Here is a 16,141-nt window from a genome sequence, read left to right as displayed (position 1 = left end):
AGGGAGGTAGGGGAAAGGTGTCTCTGATGCTGATAGCTCACTTCCAAGGCAGCCGGGAAGTTTCATTATCTGATGCCTGAATGAAGGCAATGGGTTTAAGCCAAGATGATCATTAGCAATTTGCATTCTGCAATCCACATCACTCTTGTATCTAGCAGAAATGAGAAACTTGCTTCTAACTGGCAAATTAAATATTGATAATGCAGATCTGCTCGACACCATCTTTCACAAGGTTGGCACTGCAATTTCAATGTTTCTAAAACTTCGGTCATTTGCATTCCAACGTCACAATTTTTGTCATAACTGCAGGCATTGTGTAACATTATGTTGTTAATATCTGTCTTTCAAGCAGCTCATTTTTAACCTAAATAGATGTGTTTGCCAAGGGAACTTTGTGTTGCTACTGTAATTGGAAAACCAATATCAGCAGTCATAAATAAGAGTTAATGGGAAGAAAATAAACCTATTGATATCTAACAATTATTAAGAACCTCTTCCACACGTTCTAAGATCCTCATCTGCATGTGTGACTTTAATCTGTGTTTGCCGGGGCACACACATACACAGATAGAAGACTTATGAAATAGGCAATTATCTCCATTATCCAGAGGAGGCATTCGAGGTACAGAGAATTTCAGTAACCTGCACAAGTAGTAAATTACAGCCTAGATTTTCATCTCAGCAGGGCCTAGCTCCAGGCCCCTCGTTCTTAACCACTATATTTTGCAAACAATGTTTTTAAAGTCTAGATAGATGTTTTGGCTGCTGCAGGCTCCAAGCCTGAGGCACACACTCCCTTTCTGTTAAAAACAGGGTTTAGGACCAGCTAGAGACTTGTCAAAGACAGTGTAGTTGCAACTGAGAGTTTCTCATTGACATAAAAAGGCCTGAGAGAGAAGTGAGAAAGGAATCACTTTCTGAGTAGCTCCCCCCTTTCTTACGGACTAGATGGTCACCACCTGAAATCTGTGAGGACCACACAGAGGGTAGGTGTCTTGCCCTTTGCAAAATGCTGAGCTGGACCCTGGGTGTAACACACTGATTCCCCAGGATCCTCTGCCTGCCACTGATCGCCAGGTTTGGAGGGTGCAGCACACCTCCTTGGGGATATTTACGCAGCTGGCTATGACTTTCTCCCTGATGTTCAGGTCTCCTCAGTAGTTGGCCCCGGGCAATTTGTCCTGCTTCTCCAGACACCTCTGATTGGACCAGAATGAACCGCTGAGCTAGACTGGGCCAATCAGAAGGCTTTTCCAGGAATGTATAATCAGCAGGCATTAACAGCCCCTAAACTTGCAGGAACCTGCAGCATATATCTTAGGGGCTGAAAGGTGCCATAAGCTTAAAAAAGGGAGAGATCCTTTTCTCAAAAGAAAATTCCAGAGTGGGCCCACCAGCAGAATTCAAGATGAGGAAGGAGAGAGAAGTGACTGAGTTCTGACAGCTTTCTGATGCTAAGCTCCTCCGGAGGCCTAGTTTATATGCCTTTTCTGTGTAGACTAACCTGAATCAGTCCTTATTATTTGCATAGCTAAGTGAGAGGCACTTTTCTTCTATGGAACCTGTCCTTTGAGGGTTTTGTTTGTTTGTTTGTTTTTAATGTCGGGGTTTGACTGGGAATGGATATACTCTGGATATCTGTATTCTCTGCCTGGCATTGCTAGTAGGAGAGGAATGAGAGAATCATTGGGAAGACTACTATATGGACAACAGCTAAGATTGCTCATTAAGAAGCATACATTTTTTTCTGAACTGTTTCATATAAGTCATCTCATCTGATCAACAATCCAGAGAGAAAGAATCCCGATCTTACACACAGGGAAACTGAAGCTTTAAAAAAAAGTAGGGCAGATTCAGATCTGAGATATGAACCTAAGTTAATATCCCTACAGCTCCGGACCACCCTTAACCACCCCTCATGCCGTGCTGACCCCCATGATATCCATCTGCCATGTTGCTGATAAAGATTTTGGTCCATGAACAGATACAGACCCATGCAGGAGCGAAGCCTTTGCCTGGTTCATAGGATTCCTATCAAACATGTTGAACAGTCTCCAAGCCAATGTCAGATGCTCATAGCACAAAAGATCCTTTTGTAACCAGATATTTTATGTGAATGCTAACAACCGTGGGCATTTGTTCCCTTACCCTGTGATCATACCATCTTTCCAGTTTGTAGATCACTGAGGGAGACAAAGGGCTACTAAAGGCACATAATTTCTCTCTCCCTTATTTTTCTCTCCATTCGTCATTCCAGATACCAGAAAAGTAAATGTTGGTGGCTGGATTATGGTACCTGCACCACAAGCGCTACCCGACCTGTTGGCGTCATTCACCAGTGATGCGGGGACAAGGTGGGTAGTGCAGTCCCTGGAGTCAGGAGCTCTTAATGCACAGATCCCATGGTGAGCACTGGTGGATCCACTCCCCAGCAGAACCCAGTGGCAACCTGAAATGCAAACCCAGAGGAAGGGATGGAGGAATAAACGGGTTTTCTGTTCTGTAGTTTGCTCACTGGGAACGTGAGTTCCATCTGAGAAGGGCAGATGAGGGGTCAGGAGTAACAGAATGAGGCTCTTCTCTTGGGAAGAGCAGGGACCAGGAGGCTCACGGACAGTATCTCTGGGGCCGAGCTGGGTGCTGGGGTGAGTGCACCGTCAGAACCTGATGCTGAGGGGAAATGAATAAAGACTGCATCTGGGCTCGTTCCAAAGAACGTAAGGCAAAATACAAAGGGAGGGCCTAGCCGGGTAGAAGAGGTAGAATGGGGAGATGTGATCTGTGAGAAGTCGGCAGAGAAAGCATCTACGAAATTCCATGGGCCAGAGTTCAGGCGCTTCCTGAGGCTTTAGATGTGACTCCATGTGTGTGGGATGAAAGGGAGCCCTGGGAGGAGCTGGCAGGAAGCAACACCATGAGGGACACACAGGGCCCATGCGAATTCCTTTTGTGGCAGACTCTACTGGGTAATTCCACCAAAGAGATCCACAGATCCTGTTTCTAATCAGGTGACAATGGGCCTGTCCCCTGGGATGACTCATGGCTGTTAGAGCCAATCCCTGAGATCCCAGGACAGTAGGAGTGATTGGCATAGAGACTGGCCGATGCAGTGAAAGAGAACGTCCACAGAGGCGGCTTTTCAGAATGATTTTCCTCCAACTGAATGCAAGAGCTATGAGGAAAAACCTCCTCCTCGTCCCCTACTTCCCAATGAGAAGGGAGGAAGGGACGCTTGTCCTTCATCTTGGAAGAAGCAGAGAAAGGCCAAGAGAAGTACAGAGATTCCAAACAACTGTGCTAACACCAGAAGTCCACCGAGTCAGCCCTGGCATTGGGAAATGATGAAATGTTTTTATACTTTAAATAATGCATTGCTTTTCTGTATTTATAGACTACGACATCCTAGCTGGGGAAAAAAATTAAAAAACTGATAGGATTTTTAGGAGTGTTTCTCAGAGTGTATTCTGTATCCAAAAATGTTCTGTGATCAGATGATTTTATGAAACACTGCATATTATCTCCACTTCCCTGTACTTCACTTTTGCATATTAAAGGCTCTGAGAAGTCCTGCAGATATCTAAAAAAAAAAAAAAAAAAAAAAAGTTTGCCTTTCTTCAACTTAAAAAAAATTCATTAGAGAATTAAGTAAATCAGAGAATTTGTTTCAGACCTGTAATATCTTACAGAACATGTACCTTGGAGTCCATTTTGGAAAGAAAATAATTGAGAATTTGTAAGAAAGAGAAAGGAAAGCAGAGGAGCAGGTTTGGGACATGCCAGTCCCTACACAGTGCCCACACACACAAAACGGAAAGAGCAGCTGTACCTTTCTGCATTAGCTGCTGTTTCCAGGAGGCCAAGAAAAAGGGATGCATTTTACAATTACCTGCTTGCATCCCTGAATTCTGACAACATAACAGAATGAACTAATGAAGAAATATGAACTTGACCACATGCCCACGGTCTGGTCATCTTGTACAGCAAATCTGGAAACGCAGCTTGATTGCTGTGCTTAAAACACACTTTTGAAAGTGTAGCTGGCAGGCAGACACTCTGAAATGGTGATGGTAACTAAAGAGGTAACTGTTTTTCTCCCACTGGCTCTCTTTCTAAGAAGAAAAAACTGAGATTAAGGAAACTGCATTTCATTGAGAAGGCCAAGTATTAGCATTTCAAATCAGAACCACATTTCTTCCAGGGACCTCGGTTCCCCAAAATAAGGCCATCACCTTAATCAAGAAAGTTCTCTTTTCAGGTAGTAGAGGGGCTGAGTACACGGACGGCTAGGACTGGAAGACAAGGCGGAGACGGAGTAAATACCCGCAGATGTGGAAGGCCAGACTGCACAGTAACACTGGGCGACTTCCAGGAAGGGACTACATGCCTAAGATACAAACCAGAAAGGAAGTCTTCACTGCATTCCCTGTGGTATCATTTAAATTTTAAACCACAGAAATGTGCATTCCATCAATTGAAATGTGTTTTCTATTGATTCACAACATAAATTAGTTCAAGATATAAAAACAAAAACTGTAATAGCAACGACAAACAAAGTACCAATTCATGGTATTAGAGATAATTTTATATGGGGCTATTGGAGCCACATGGGGACTGAACTATATGACCCATTGTATCAAACCTGCTTGAATTTATTCAACAGAGTGGGGAGGGCACCATTCTTGTTCGTAAACCACACCCCTGTTGACAATGTCCTCATCAATGCAAAATAATAAACCCCTCAAACTGCGCACAAGCACTCCATTACCTCGGGAGCCCCGCATTTGCCAAGTGAGTCTCATTTGCAACAGAGATTTCAGGATTATCTTAATTCTGAGGCATTTATCAGGGATCCTGGAGACAAAAGCTTGCATTCCTCTTTATCTAGCTCTGACCTAGTTCTGGCCATCGTCCTCATCCAAACAGGAAGAGAAATCTGAAGTTGCAATACATTATTTACCAGGATGAACCAGTAATTCAGACTGCAGGGAAAAAGCAATAAGAGAGCTCAGGAAAGCTTAAAACATCTTGAAGGCTATTTCACGAAGGAGTCACAGCTAATGTAGGCACAGGTACTTAGGAATGAAGTGGGTATAGATGAGAGGTTAACAGAGAGGGCCATGCTGGGAGACCACATAAAATAAATATGCATAAAAGAAGACATCCACGACTCACTTCCTCAGTTCTATGCAACCAGACTCTGTTTTACATGAGGATTTAACAAACCTGATGCCAACAGCAATTGTAAAATGGAAAGAACTCTACAAATCATTGTCATCTTGAGATCGGCATTAAGTAAATGCTCTGAAAAGTTACAAGGCTGTGTATAAATGACATTAGACTGGTTTAATGAATTATTCCGATGCATTAGATCCCTTCGAGCACAATGGTCCCTCAACCCCAAACCTCACTGTGATGCTTTTAAAAGCAGTGTATTCCTCCAGTTTTTTTTTTTTTAATATGGAAACACGATGATAAGGCACACTGTCCAGTTAAAATTGCCAACTTCCATCAGCGACATTAAAACGGGGCTAATTATGATTTCAAAGCCATCCATCCAAAACAGGAGTGCATTTAAAAAACACACACACACACACACACACACACACACAATGGGAGGGGAGTGGAGAAAATCCTGATGTTTCTTAAAATACCATATCCGTGCCAAGAAGGATATCAACCATGATACCATGAGGAGAACAATTTCAACCAGCTGTCTTTCTTTATAAGCAAACGACCCTCCCCTCATCTGGGGAACACTTATTATCCCTAACTCGTGAGCACTGAGAAAGCTTCATTTTTAAGAAGGTAAATAAATAGCATATGAGGTTTAAAATTCTGTCTCTTTCTTCTACATACACAAATGCCACTAAAACTAGAAGATCTACGGAGGACTCAAATTCTCCTAGAAAATGCCCTTGACATATTCGTGGCTCACCTATCCCGGTTAACAGCAAGAGAGCATTTTAGCCACTCAGCAAACAGCCTGGTATTCACATTAAGAAGGCGGCAAGACATCCTTTTGACCTTTGTTATTACTCAGACCTCGTGTTGTACATAAAAAGAGTACAATGATGTCAAACAAATTCCAGAAGAGAAGTATTTATTGCTGAATCTAAATCAAAAAATCCATATCTACTATAATGGCACTTCAAAAGAAGATATACTGTATTTACCAGCTCAATCAATACTAAATTAGCTGGGATAAATATTTTCAACTCTACCAGTCTTAAAAAGAAGCCCGCTATTTAGAACCCCGTGTCTTGGGAGAGACAAGGAAATTTTTGCTTATCATACAGAAACGAGAACCAGGAAGTATTTTACTGGAAAATGCACCTACCCTTAGCTGCTCTCTTTCACAATTCATCTGTTGTCTTGAAACCTACAAAGGAAAGAAAAAGAGGGGGGGAAATCAGCAGGTTCTGCACAAAAACAACATGAAAGAAAATGGAAAGTTGCTTCTAATCACTTGGCTCAAAGCAGACCCGGAATTAATTAATTACGCATTTAATTTTTTTCCTTTAGGTCTACACAGTCAGAGCTTCACTTGGGTTTTCAGTCGTGTGATCCAGAAATACAGCTAGGATGAGCCAGAGTCTTGAAGAACAATGAGGAGAGAGATCCTGAAGAGGGCGTGGGAGGCAAAATCTGCCCAGGGATGATGGTTTCCCTCCATGTGAAGGTCCCTCTTGCCCTAAGGGTGCTGGCCGCTCTTCACTGAAAGCCCACTCAAAACGGTTGGGGCTATGCATTGGCCATCACACGACATCTTGTCCCCTGTCAAGGATCAATAGTGTCACCTACATGCCTTGGCAAATGGGCTCCATTTTATGGCCCAGTTCTGATCATACCATAGTTAAGTCCCCCTATAACTGTGTTGGGGAGAATTCCGAGGGCATCCTTATATCAAAGAAATTCTGATGAATTTGTGATATCTATCGTAAGCTCAAAAAAGAGAGATTCATGATACATATGCCATGCTTCGATGACCCACCCCTTACCAAAATGTACTTCTTAAAATCAAGGATATTTCTTGAGAGTGACCACTAATGTAGTATCCAAACAGGAAAAATGAATGTGAGTTGGAGGAGAGGGTAGGGGGGCATCAGTGATGATGCGAGGGACAGCAGACATGAAGTGGGAGTGACAAGGCAGACTGTGATATATGGCCACTCTACCTTTGTGGGGACTGGCACTCTACCTTCAGCTCAGATAGTGAGCTGGAGTAAAATCTGGGTCCGCCGTCACACTGGATTCTATGTATTTCTCGTATTTTTTTTTTTTTTAAACCAATGCAGCGACCCCTGACCCCTTACATCTGACAGTCTATTGCAAGATGTTGAAACCTTTACTAAAGGATAGAAAGGTTTAGGAACTGACTTTGGATGTATATTTTATGTATTTTGTATTGAAAGCTTCTTTGCACTTTCTCTAAAACAAAAACAAAAACAAAAATCTTTATTTTGGATATGCCAGAACCCCAGAATCTATAAATCGGTGTTTTGCCAATGCCCTTTGACCCAGAAACATGACCTCTGAGAGTAGCACCTAAGAAAATAAGAAGAGACACAAGCAGATGTTTATTTGTATGTCAATTAGCTACAGCATTACGTGTGAAAGAAAAAACTGTAAATATTAAAATGTCCAATAATGGGAAAATACAAAATAAATGCTAGTACATTTGTATGATGGCACAACGTGCGGCATTTGGAACCACAGTTCTGAAAAAAAAATGCTCAAAAGGCAATCTGTAGTTTTTGAGAAAAGAAGGTAGAAAGGTGCACATATGTTATAATTCCTCTTTTGTTTAAGAAAAACTAGTAAAAGAGATCACTAAAAAGAAGAAAGAAAGATAACAGAAAAAAAAAGAAAAGAAAAGAAACAACCGGGAGGAGATATTCCAAAATATTCAAAAGAAAATGGGTACAATTCTATAAATATACAAAACACAGACACACCGTGGTTTATACACTTGAAATAAGTGACTTAATAGTATGCAAACTTTATCTCCAGGAACTGTTAAAAAATGAAGCGGTGCAAATTTACAAAGACAGAAAGCATATTGGTCGCGGCCAGGGGATTTGGGGAAGAAGCCGTGAGGAGGGACAGCTTCAGGGATTTGTAGTTTCCATTTGGGGAGATGAAAAAGTTCTCACACTAGAGAGTGATGGCTGCACAATACTGTGGATGTATTTAATGTCCCTAAATTGATGGTAAATTTTATTTTATGTGTATGTTCCCACAGTATATTAAACAAAGCAGGTGAGGAGGTTCTGGTTCTAGGTAGGATGGAAGAAGCCCACTTCACCCGGTCTCCGTCCACTCAGTGCAGACCATTTGCAATCTCTACAAGGTAAGCAGGTGGGTGGGCAAGAAGAGAGAATTCAAAGTACCACTAAACACATGGTGGGTTCTGCCCCCCTCCCCTGGCATGGATTCAAGGTGGCCTAGAGCCCAGGATTAAGCATCAAAATACAGAGAGAGAGAGGTGCGCAACATCTGGAAGAGACAAAACTTCTTGGTGATGTGAGATACTCTGGTCCCAGTAGGTAGTGAATCCCCACGGGCTATTCTCTCTTCCGTTTGGTCACAAAGGCAGGCTTCATCATAGGAGCACAAGAACAGGGTAAAAAAGCACCAGCTCTCTGGCTAGAGAACAAGAAAGGGGAGCCCTAGGAAATTAAAAAAAAAAAAAATACTTTGAGGATCCTAGAAAGAGTTTGGAAGGAAGGAAAGAGTTTGGGGAAATGATACCATGTACTGCTTTTATGAACTCGACACTCACCCGAGTTACACGTATCTGCGTATGACCCCAACAGTTACCACAGACTTTGCGAGCTGAACTGGGCAGACCACTGCTCGGGTAGCCAGACTGGCCACTGGGACGCACACATGTGGGACAGATCCAACTATTACAGAAAGTCTTTGACAGCAGAAATGATACTGGAAACAAAATCCACAGAAGGAAGGTAAGAACTTCCGGCTTTAATCTAACTGGACCGGCTGCCTGCTAACCAAAAATATCACCAGTTTCCACAGGTACAGTAAGACCCGATGTATCGTAACATGAATACTCAGTGTACCTAGGATACAGCCAGAATTCCTAGGCATGTGAAGAAACCAGAAAACCTAAACTCACGTGGGCAAAGACAGTCAGAGACACTGACATGGGGATGACACAGATGTTGAAATGGTCAAATAAAGATTTTAAGCGGCTATTCTAGAAATGTTCCAACTAGTAAGCGAAAATACAGGAAAGCAAATGAAAAACAAACAAACAAACAAAAAAAGACAGTGTTGGCAAAGGAAGTGAAGCTACAAAGAAGAACCAAATGGAAATTTTAGTACTGTAAGAACAATAGCCTAAATGAAAAAATAATAATGATAATAATAAAACTCGGGGAATGAGTTCAAACGCAGAATGGAGAGAGCAGAAAGAACTCAATGAACTTGAATACATAAGAATACAAAGTACCTAATCGAAACAACGGAGAGAGAAAAGTAAATCCAGGGACCTGTAGCATAATACTAAAAGATATAACACTCACGTCACTGCAATTCTAGAATAAAGAGAGTTCACTGCAGAAAAATTGTTAGAAGAAATAATGGCTAAAAATTCCCTGTGTTTGGCAAATGACATAACCCTATAAATTTAAGCTCAGCAAACCCTAAAGAGGTAAACCCAAAGAAATTCATATCTAGATATAATCAAACAGCTAAAAACTGAAAAACAAAACAAAGAAAATAATAAAACAAAAGCATACTTTGAATACAGCCAGAGACTAATGATGCATTATTTGTGAGAGAGGAACCATTCAAATAACTATGATTTCTCATTTAAACAAACAAAAACCAGGAAGTTCAGAAGGTGGCACATGGTTTTTTTAAGCATTGAAAGAAGTGTCAATCCAGAATTGTAATTCCATTAAAAACAGCCATTAGAAATGAAGGTGAGGGGTACCTGGGTGGCTCAGTGGGTTAAAGTCTCTGCCTTCGACTCAGGTCATGATCTCAGGGTCCTGGGATCGAGCCCCCCATTGGGCTCTCTGCTCGGCAGGGAGCTGTTTCCCTTCCTCTCTCTGCCTTCCTCTCTGCCTACTTATGGTCTCTGTCTGTCAAATAAATAAATAAAATCTAAAAAAAATAAAAATTTAAAAAAAATTAAAAAGCAAGGAGCCTACTGACCTAAACAAGGTGGTGTGATGCCACATTATAATGTTCCTATTACAGAGCGTATCAAATGCAAAATTCACCAGTAGCCATGAAAATAGCAATGTTGTCCTGCCAATGAAGCTGATCAAGGAAAACGAGAATGGGATATAACAAAAAAGGGCATTTGAGTCATTTGTACAGTGGACATTTTTTTTTATTTGCATTTTTGTTTTTTGTTTTTTAATTTTCCTGCATGGCATTCCATATTGTTTTGCCAGTATTCTTTTCTTTAAAGATGTTATTTGTTTATTTGTCAGAGAGAGAGAGTGAGCACAAGCAGGGAAGCGGCAGGCTACTGAGCCTGGAGCCTGATGCACGACTCAAACCCAAGACCCTGAGATCATGACCCGAGCTGAAGGCAGACGCTTAACTTTCTGAGCCACCCAGATGTCCCTGTTTTTGCCGTTATTCTGGTAACAATAGCCTGCTTCTCCTTTTGGGGACATGTTCCTGTCTGATCCTATAAATATTCTGTGAACTGGATATCCTCCCTACTACATTCTACCCGCTGCCTAACGGAGCCTACTTCTGCCATTCCCTCTTTGGTTGGAAGTCAACTTTGTAACACCAGCATCTTCTGAGGAACGGGGCTGCTCCCCACCCCTTCTTCACCAAGTGACACAGCGAACCTGGCCAGTCGGGCAAGATGGCTGAGTCCCATCACAGCCCGAGACTCTGCTCATTGCACAACACTAGGATCTGGCAAGGGGTCATGATGCTCTGAAGCCTCCCCAGTTACTGCTAGACCTCTTCAATATTTTTCCCGTAACCGTGATGAGAGAGGGCTAGAGGACAAGAGGCACCTGTAAATTTTCATCATCTGTTATGAAGAAAGACCCCTCCAGTGCACTCTTTAAAAGCCAACCTTGAAAAATATCTTAAATGTACACTACATAAATGTCATTTCATTTGGAAACTAACATGCAGTATTTTTTTTTTCCCCCACTCATGGCAGTAAAGCACAGAACCAATATATTTTATAGCCTAAATGGAAAAAGGGAAAGTAGGAGATCTGGGGCTGCTCCTTTAAGATGCTTCCAGAGAACCAAATACCACTCTTGATAGGGCTGCCAAGTAAGCACTTATGAAAGGTTAGAAACTGAAGCAATAAACTTCAGCCCAAGACCCTTTGCTCTCCTCGTTGAACGGGATGTTTAATAGCAGGGATTCACCTTCTTCTATCTCCTATCTTCACTGAGCCAACCTGGCCGAAGAATCTTTCTCAGACTCAGCCTTTTTCATCTTCTACGGACTCTGAGCTCTCTTGAGCTCTCTCTTACCAGTTCTTCCCGCTTTATCTTGACCCTATTATTAGTTTGATTTCCCCTCCCACACATCAGACTGGATCTATAAGGGAAAGGACTGAGTCTTTTTTTTTTTTTTAATATTATTTATTTATTTATTTGACAGAGAGAGATCACAAATAGGCAGAGAGGCAGGCAGAGAGAAAGAAGAGGAAGCAGGCTCCCCGCCAAGCAGCGAGCCCGATGCGGAACTCGATCCCAGGACCCTGAGATCATGACCTGAGCCGAAAGCAGCGGCTTAACACACTGAGCCACCCAGGTGCCCCGGGAAAGGACTGAGTCTTACTCGGATCTCTTCTTCTGGAGACCAGGACGGTCTTTGGATTCTATTCATTTGTTTGTCTTTTCATCCATTCCTCCATGTATCCAACAAGAAGTGCATACAGACACTGTATATTCTGTATATCAGACACTGTTCTAGGTACTAGAAATGCAACAGTAAAAACAAAAGTCTTCTGGAGCTTACTAAGGGGGGGGAAGCAATAAAAATGATAATTACAATACAGGGAACATTCGCTACAATGAATAAGATGTGCAACCACCTTATTTCAGAGAAATGAAAACATGTGCTATTTTTGTCATCATTATTTTTTTAGAAAACAGATCCAGAGAAAGAATGAATTAAACAAAATCCTTTCAAGGAGAGAACAGATTGTGTGGAAATCCCAGTAAGATTATGAAGTGCAAGTAATTCAATATGGCAGAAGAGTCAAGCAAAAGAGGACAGTGAGGAGAGATTAAGATCAATTGGACCACTACTCAAAAACGAAACAAAACGTTAAACTGGGAAAAGTACAAGTCAAAAGAAGTAAGACACAATAAATTAATAGATAAATAGATGGGTAGATTGATTGAAATAATATTATGGTAGAAATTCCAAATTTCAGGGAAATTGTGAATTATCCAGAAGAAAAGCACCAAAGAAGTCTAGCAACATAGAACTCAATACATCAAATCAGCTGGTACCTACAGACATTTCTCAAATTCTCCATTTTCATAGTCATTATAAATTCTTCTGAAATAAGATGATATTCCCTATGAAGATGTGCTCCAAATTACCTAGGGTGAATTCTACAGTTTGCCTTTGCATTTCAGGATTATTGTATATATTTCACAGGGGTACTCTGAGCTCCTACTATCTGACAAGCACGGTGTAATGGGAGGGGATGCAAATATCAATGATACGTGGTGAATTTCCAAAAAAATAAAAAAATAAAAAAATCTCAAAGACAGGAGAAGAGATGAATAAAATGGAAATTATAGTGTCAGGTCCCAGTGTGATAAAGGGGGATCCCACAGGCACCCAAATGAGCGGCACCAACCCAGTCTGCTGTGTGGGAAAAATAGTTGAGCGAGGCAACAGTCAGGTGTTTCCAGAGATAGAGTCCTTCATCTGACATTCACTGGATGAATACGAGTTGGGTGGGCAGAACTACCCGAGGATTTGGGAAGAGGATATTACAAAGAGCACAGCTGAAGGCAGGACAAAGTAAAGGAGGACCCTGGAGTGGGGCATGGGGGGTTAGGGAGGTACATTATTATCACACAACCTTTATATTTTGCTCATATTAACTGTGCTAATGGGAGAATAATGATTTTAATTAATTTTTAGTAAAGTAAATTTCACATTAATGTTTAGGACACACCAATAAAAGGTGCTATATGCTTTTTAGGAAGATCGTGGTTAACGCTCACCCCATCATGAGTAGACCGTACCCTCAGCTCCATGTTCCAGATGGGGAAACTGAGGCACAAACAGGTGGAGGGACATTCAGAAGTTACAAAGCGAGGAAGGATTCGGGAGGGAACTGCCATCCAGAGAGCTCGACTCAAGCCCCTCTTTGAATCAGCGCAGTGCAGAGCTCCCAGTATCAAGGAAATAAACCCCAATCAAAGAAACCCACATTTTTAACCCACCCCCAGTCTGCACCCCATTTGTCCTTAGTGAGTGCTCGTCTGCTGCTCTGCCTGACATGATACTGTTTATATATACCGGTGGTTGTCTTCAATAGAACATAAAATGACTATGTTGTTGGGCTCCATAAATGCACAGATCTGCACACTTTGCTCCTTGTGGCTGAATGAGGGTAGACTGGGATACTTTCCACCAAATCAGATTTCTCTGACGACGGTCCACTGGATCCTTTTGCAGGCTGAGTTTCTTCCCCAGTGGAGACTGAAGGCCCAGGAATCAGACAGTTTCAGTCCAATCATGGCAGATTGTCTACATAATATTAGCCATATTATATCATCTCCCTATTCTCAACTTCCCCGTCTGTATAGTGGGAATAACATGGTGTCTACCTGGTGTCTAATTTTCTTGTGAGCCCAAAATAAGATATCCAGGTAAAGTACTAAGTAAATCACCTGGCACATTTAAATAATTCAACAAATACTAGAAATTGCTTAACTTAATACTAGAAATTAAGAATTAGTGGGAGGGCCAGGGGTTTTCAGAAGGACCATTAGGCCAGTGACTTGGGTTTAAATCCTGACTTTGCTCCCTCTAGGCTGTGGGAATTTGACTGAAAAATGACACTTTCGGAGTCTCAGATTCCTTTTCATGCACAAAAAAAAAAGTGAATATATGTATACACATATATGAATATATATAGGCAATAGCTGCCCTAAAATTTTTAAAGGTTTGATATTATCCTTTTAAGATGGCTGGGTAAATGGGCCCCTGTCAGGCACATGGATTAGAGCGTGACTTGGTATACACCTGCTGGGGAGCAGGTGGCAGCTGTCACAACACAGAATGTGCATTTCCTTTCTCTCAGAGATTCCTCTGCTAGGAGCACAGAATGGATGGAAGAATGGGGAGGGGAGGACATGACTTCTCACACCACAGACCTGGACCGTGGAGAAGATGAGCGTCCATCAGTACCAAAACGGTTCAGTAAATTGTGGTTCACCTCTAACAGGGGTGGGGAAACCTTCTTCTGTAAGAGTCAAATGGTAAATAATTTTGGCTCTGAGGGCCATAGATAAATAATAAATAAATATTTATAAAATTTATAATTTTGGCTCTGAGGGCCATAGATAAATAAATAAATCTGCTACATTTACTCAGTCCTGCCCTCGTGGTGAGAGAGCAGCAAAATCCATGTGTCAACGAATGGCTTCAGCTGTGTCTCAGTAAAACTTTATTTTCAGAAAAATGTGGGCTGCATTTGGCTTCTGGCCATAATTTGCCAACCCTTGATCTATACTATGGAATACTATGGATTCACTAGAAATTTATAGATATGAAATGGTGTCCATGAAAGAAGAATGAAACAAAGCAAGTCGAACCAATTTAAAAAATATCCAATTTTTAAAAAGCTCTGTGTGTGTGCGTGTGTATACATACATATGTGTGTATATAAATACACACACACACACACATATATATATATCTCCCCATTTACACATGGACAAAAGTCTGGAATGACAAACACCAAACTACAAACAAAAACACAAAACTTATGTCCTGGGAATGAAAAAAATAATGGGGATAAAGAAGTAGAAAGGCTATTTCTCATAACCATGGGTTCTATTATTTCAGCTTCTTGCAATGAATGCTCAGTGCTTTTGTACATTCAAATGAATAGTGTCATAATAATATAATTTTTAAAATCTGATTTTTATAGTTATTGTAATGGTTAAATTACATTAGGAGTTAGTTGGATGTAGGGCATCAAGCCTAATTACATTAGGAGGAGTTGGATGTAGGGCATCAAGCCCAGGCCTCGCCCAGTACCTACCCACATAGTCAGTACTCAATTAAAGGTAGCTGTCAATAACTCTCCAAGACACCGGAAGGGTAAACCAAGGGTGAATGTCCTAGGAAAAGCTCAACTCCAATTTTTCAGGAACATTTTATAGTTGAGTTTGTATTCTCCTCAATGGAAATGTGAAAAATAAAAAAATAAAAAGAAAGTTTGGTCTGCCTACTCTAATTCTGGGTTCTTACATGAAATGTTTATTAGAGATCTGAGTTTAGGAATACCTCAAATCCTTGAATATAATGCAGTCCATTGCACTGGTTGTAATAAATCTCGCAGCTCTTTCTAAATGTATCCCACAACGATTTGTGTCCTCTGATTCCAGCCAGACAGTCCCATTTATATCAGATATGAAAATACAGAGCCCAGGGACACCTGGGTGGCTCGGTTGGTTAAGCAGCTGCCTTTGGCTCAGTCATGATCCCAGCGTCCTGGGATCGAGTCCCGCATCGGGCTCCTTGCTCTGCAGGGAGCCTGCTTCTCCCTCTGCCTCTGCCTGCCACTCTGTCTGCCTGTCCTTGCTCTCTCGCCCTCTCTCTCTGATAAATAAATAAATAAAATCTTAAAAAAAAAAGAAAATACAGAGCCCATCACTTGTAGTGGTTGGGTTTTTTCATTTGTTTGGGGGATTTGGAGTGGTTTTTTTGTTGTTGTTGTTTATTCGTTTTGGTTTTGGTTTTTTCGGTATAAGGGAGAAAAAAAAGTGTGTGGAAGTAGTAATTGCTTAGGCTTCAGGAAAGGAAGCGAGGGATAATCAATTGAAAAAAAATGAAAACAAAAAGTCACAACAATGAGTCAAGTCAGCCATGATTAATTAACTCGATTCTGGCTCATGTTGTATAAATTGAAAAAAAGGCATTT

General features: G+C 41.3%; 1 protein-coding gene across 9 annotated transcripts in view; it reads right to left on the bottom strand.

Annotated features, from left to right (window-relative positions):
• Positions 1-16,141, bottom strand: part of RBFOX1 (RNA binding fox-1 homolog 1) — a 1,452,832-nt gene that overhangs the window by 572,687 nt on the left and 864,004 nt on the right. For all 9 annotated transcript variants that reach the window (XM_044233296.1, XM_044233305.1, XM_044233301.1 and 6 more), the window contains one exon: positions 6,338-6,379. In XM_044233296.1, coding sequence (XP_044089231.1) covers positions 6,338-6,379 — 42 coding nt within the window. The remainder of the gene's footprint in view (positions 1-6,337; positions 6,380-16,141) is intronic.

This window comes from Neovison vison, chromosome 14 (assembly GCF_020171115.1).
Source record: "Neovison vison isolate M4711 chromosome 14, ASM_NN_V1, whole genome shotgun sequence".
Classification (NCBI taxonomy): domain Eukaryota; kingdom Metazoa; phylum Chordata; class Mammalia; order Carnivora; family Mustelidae; genus Neogale; species Neogale vison.
Note: the sequence above shows the minus strand (reverse complement) of the source record. Positions and strands in the feature narration are given on the sequence as shown.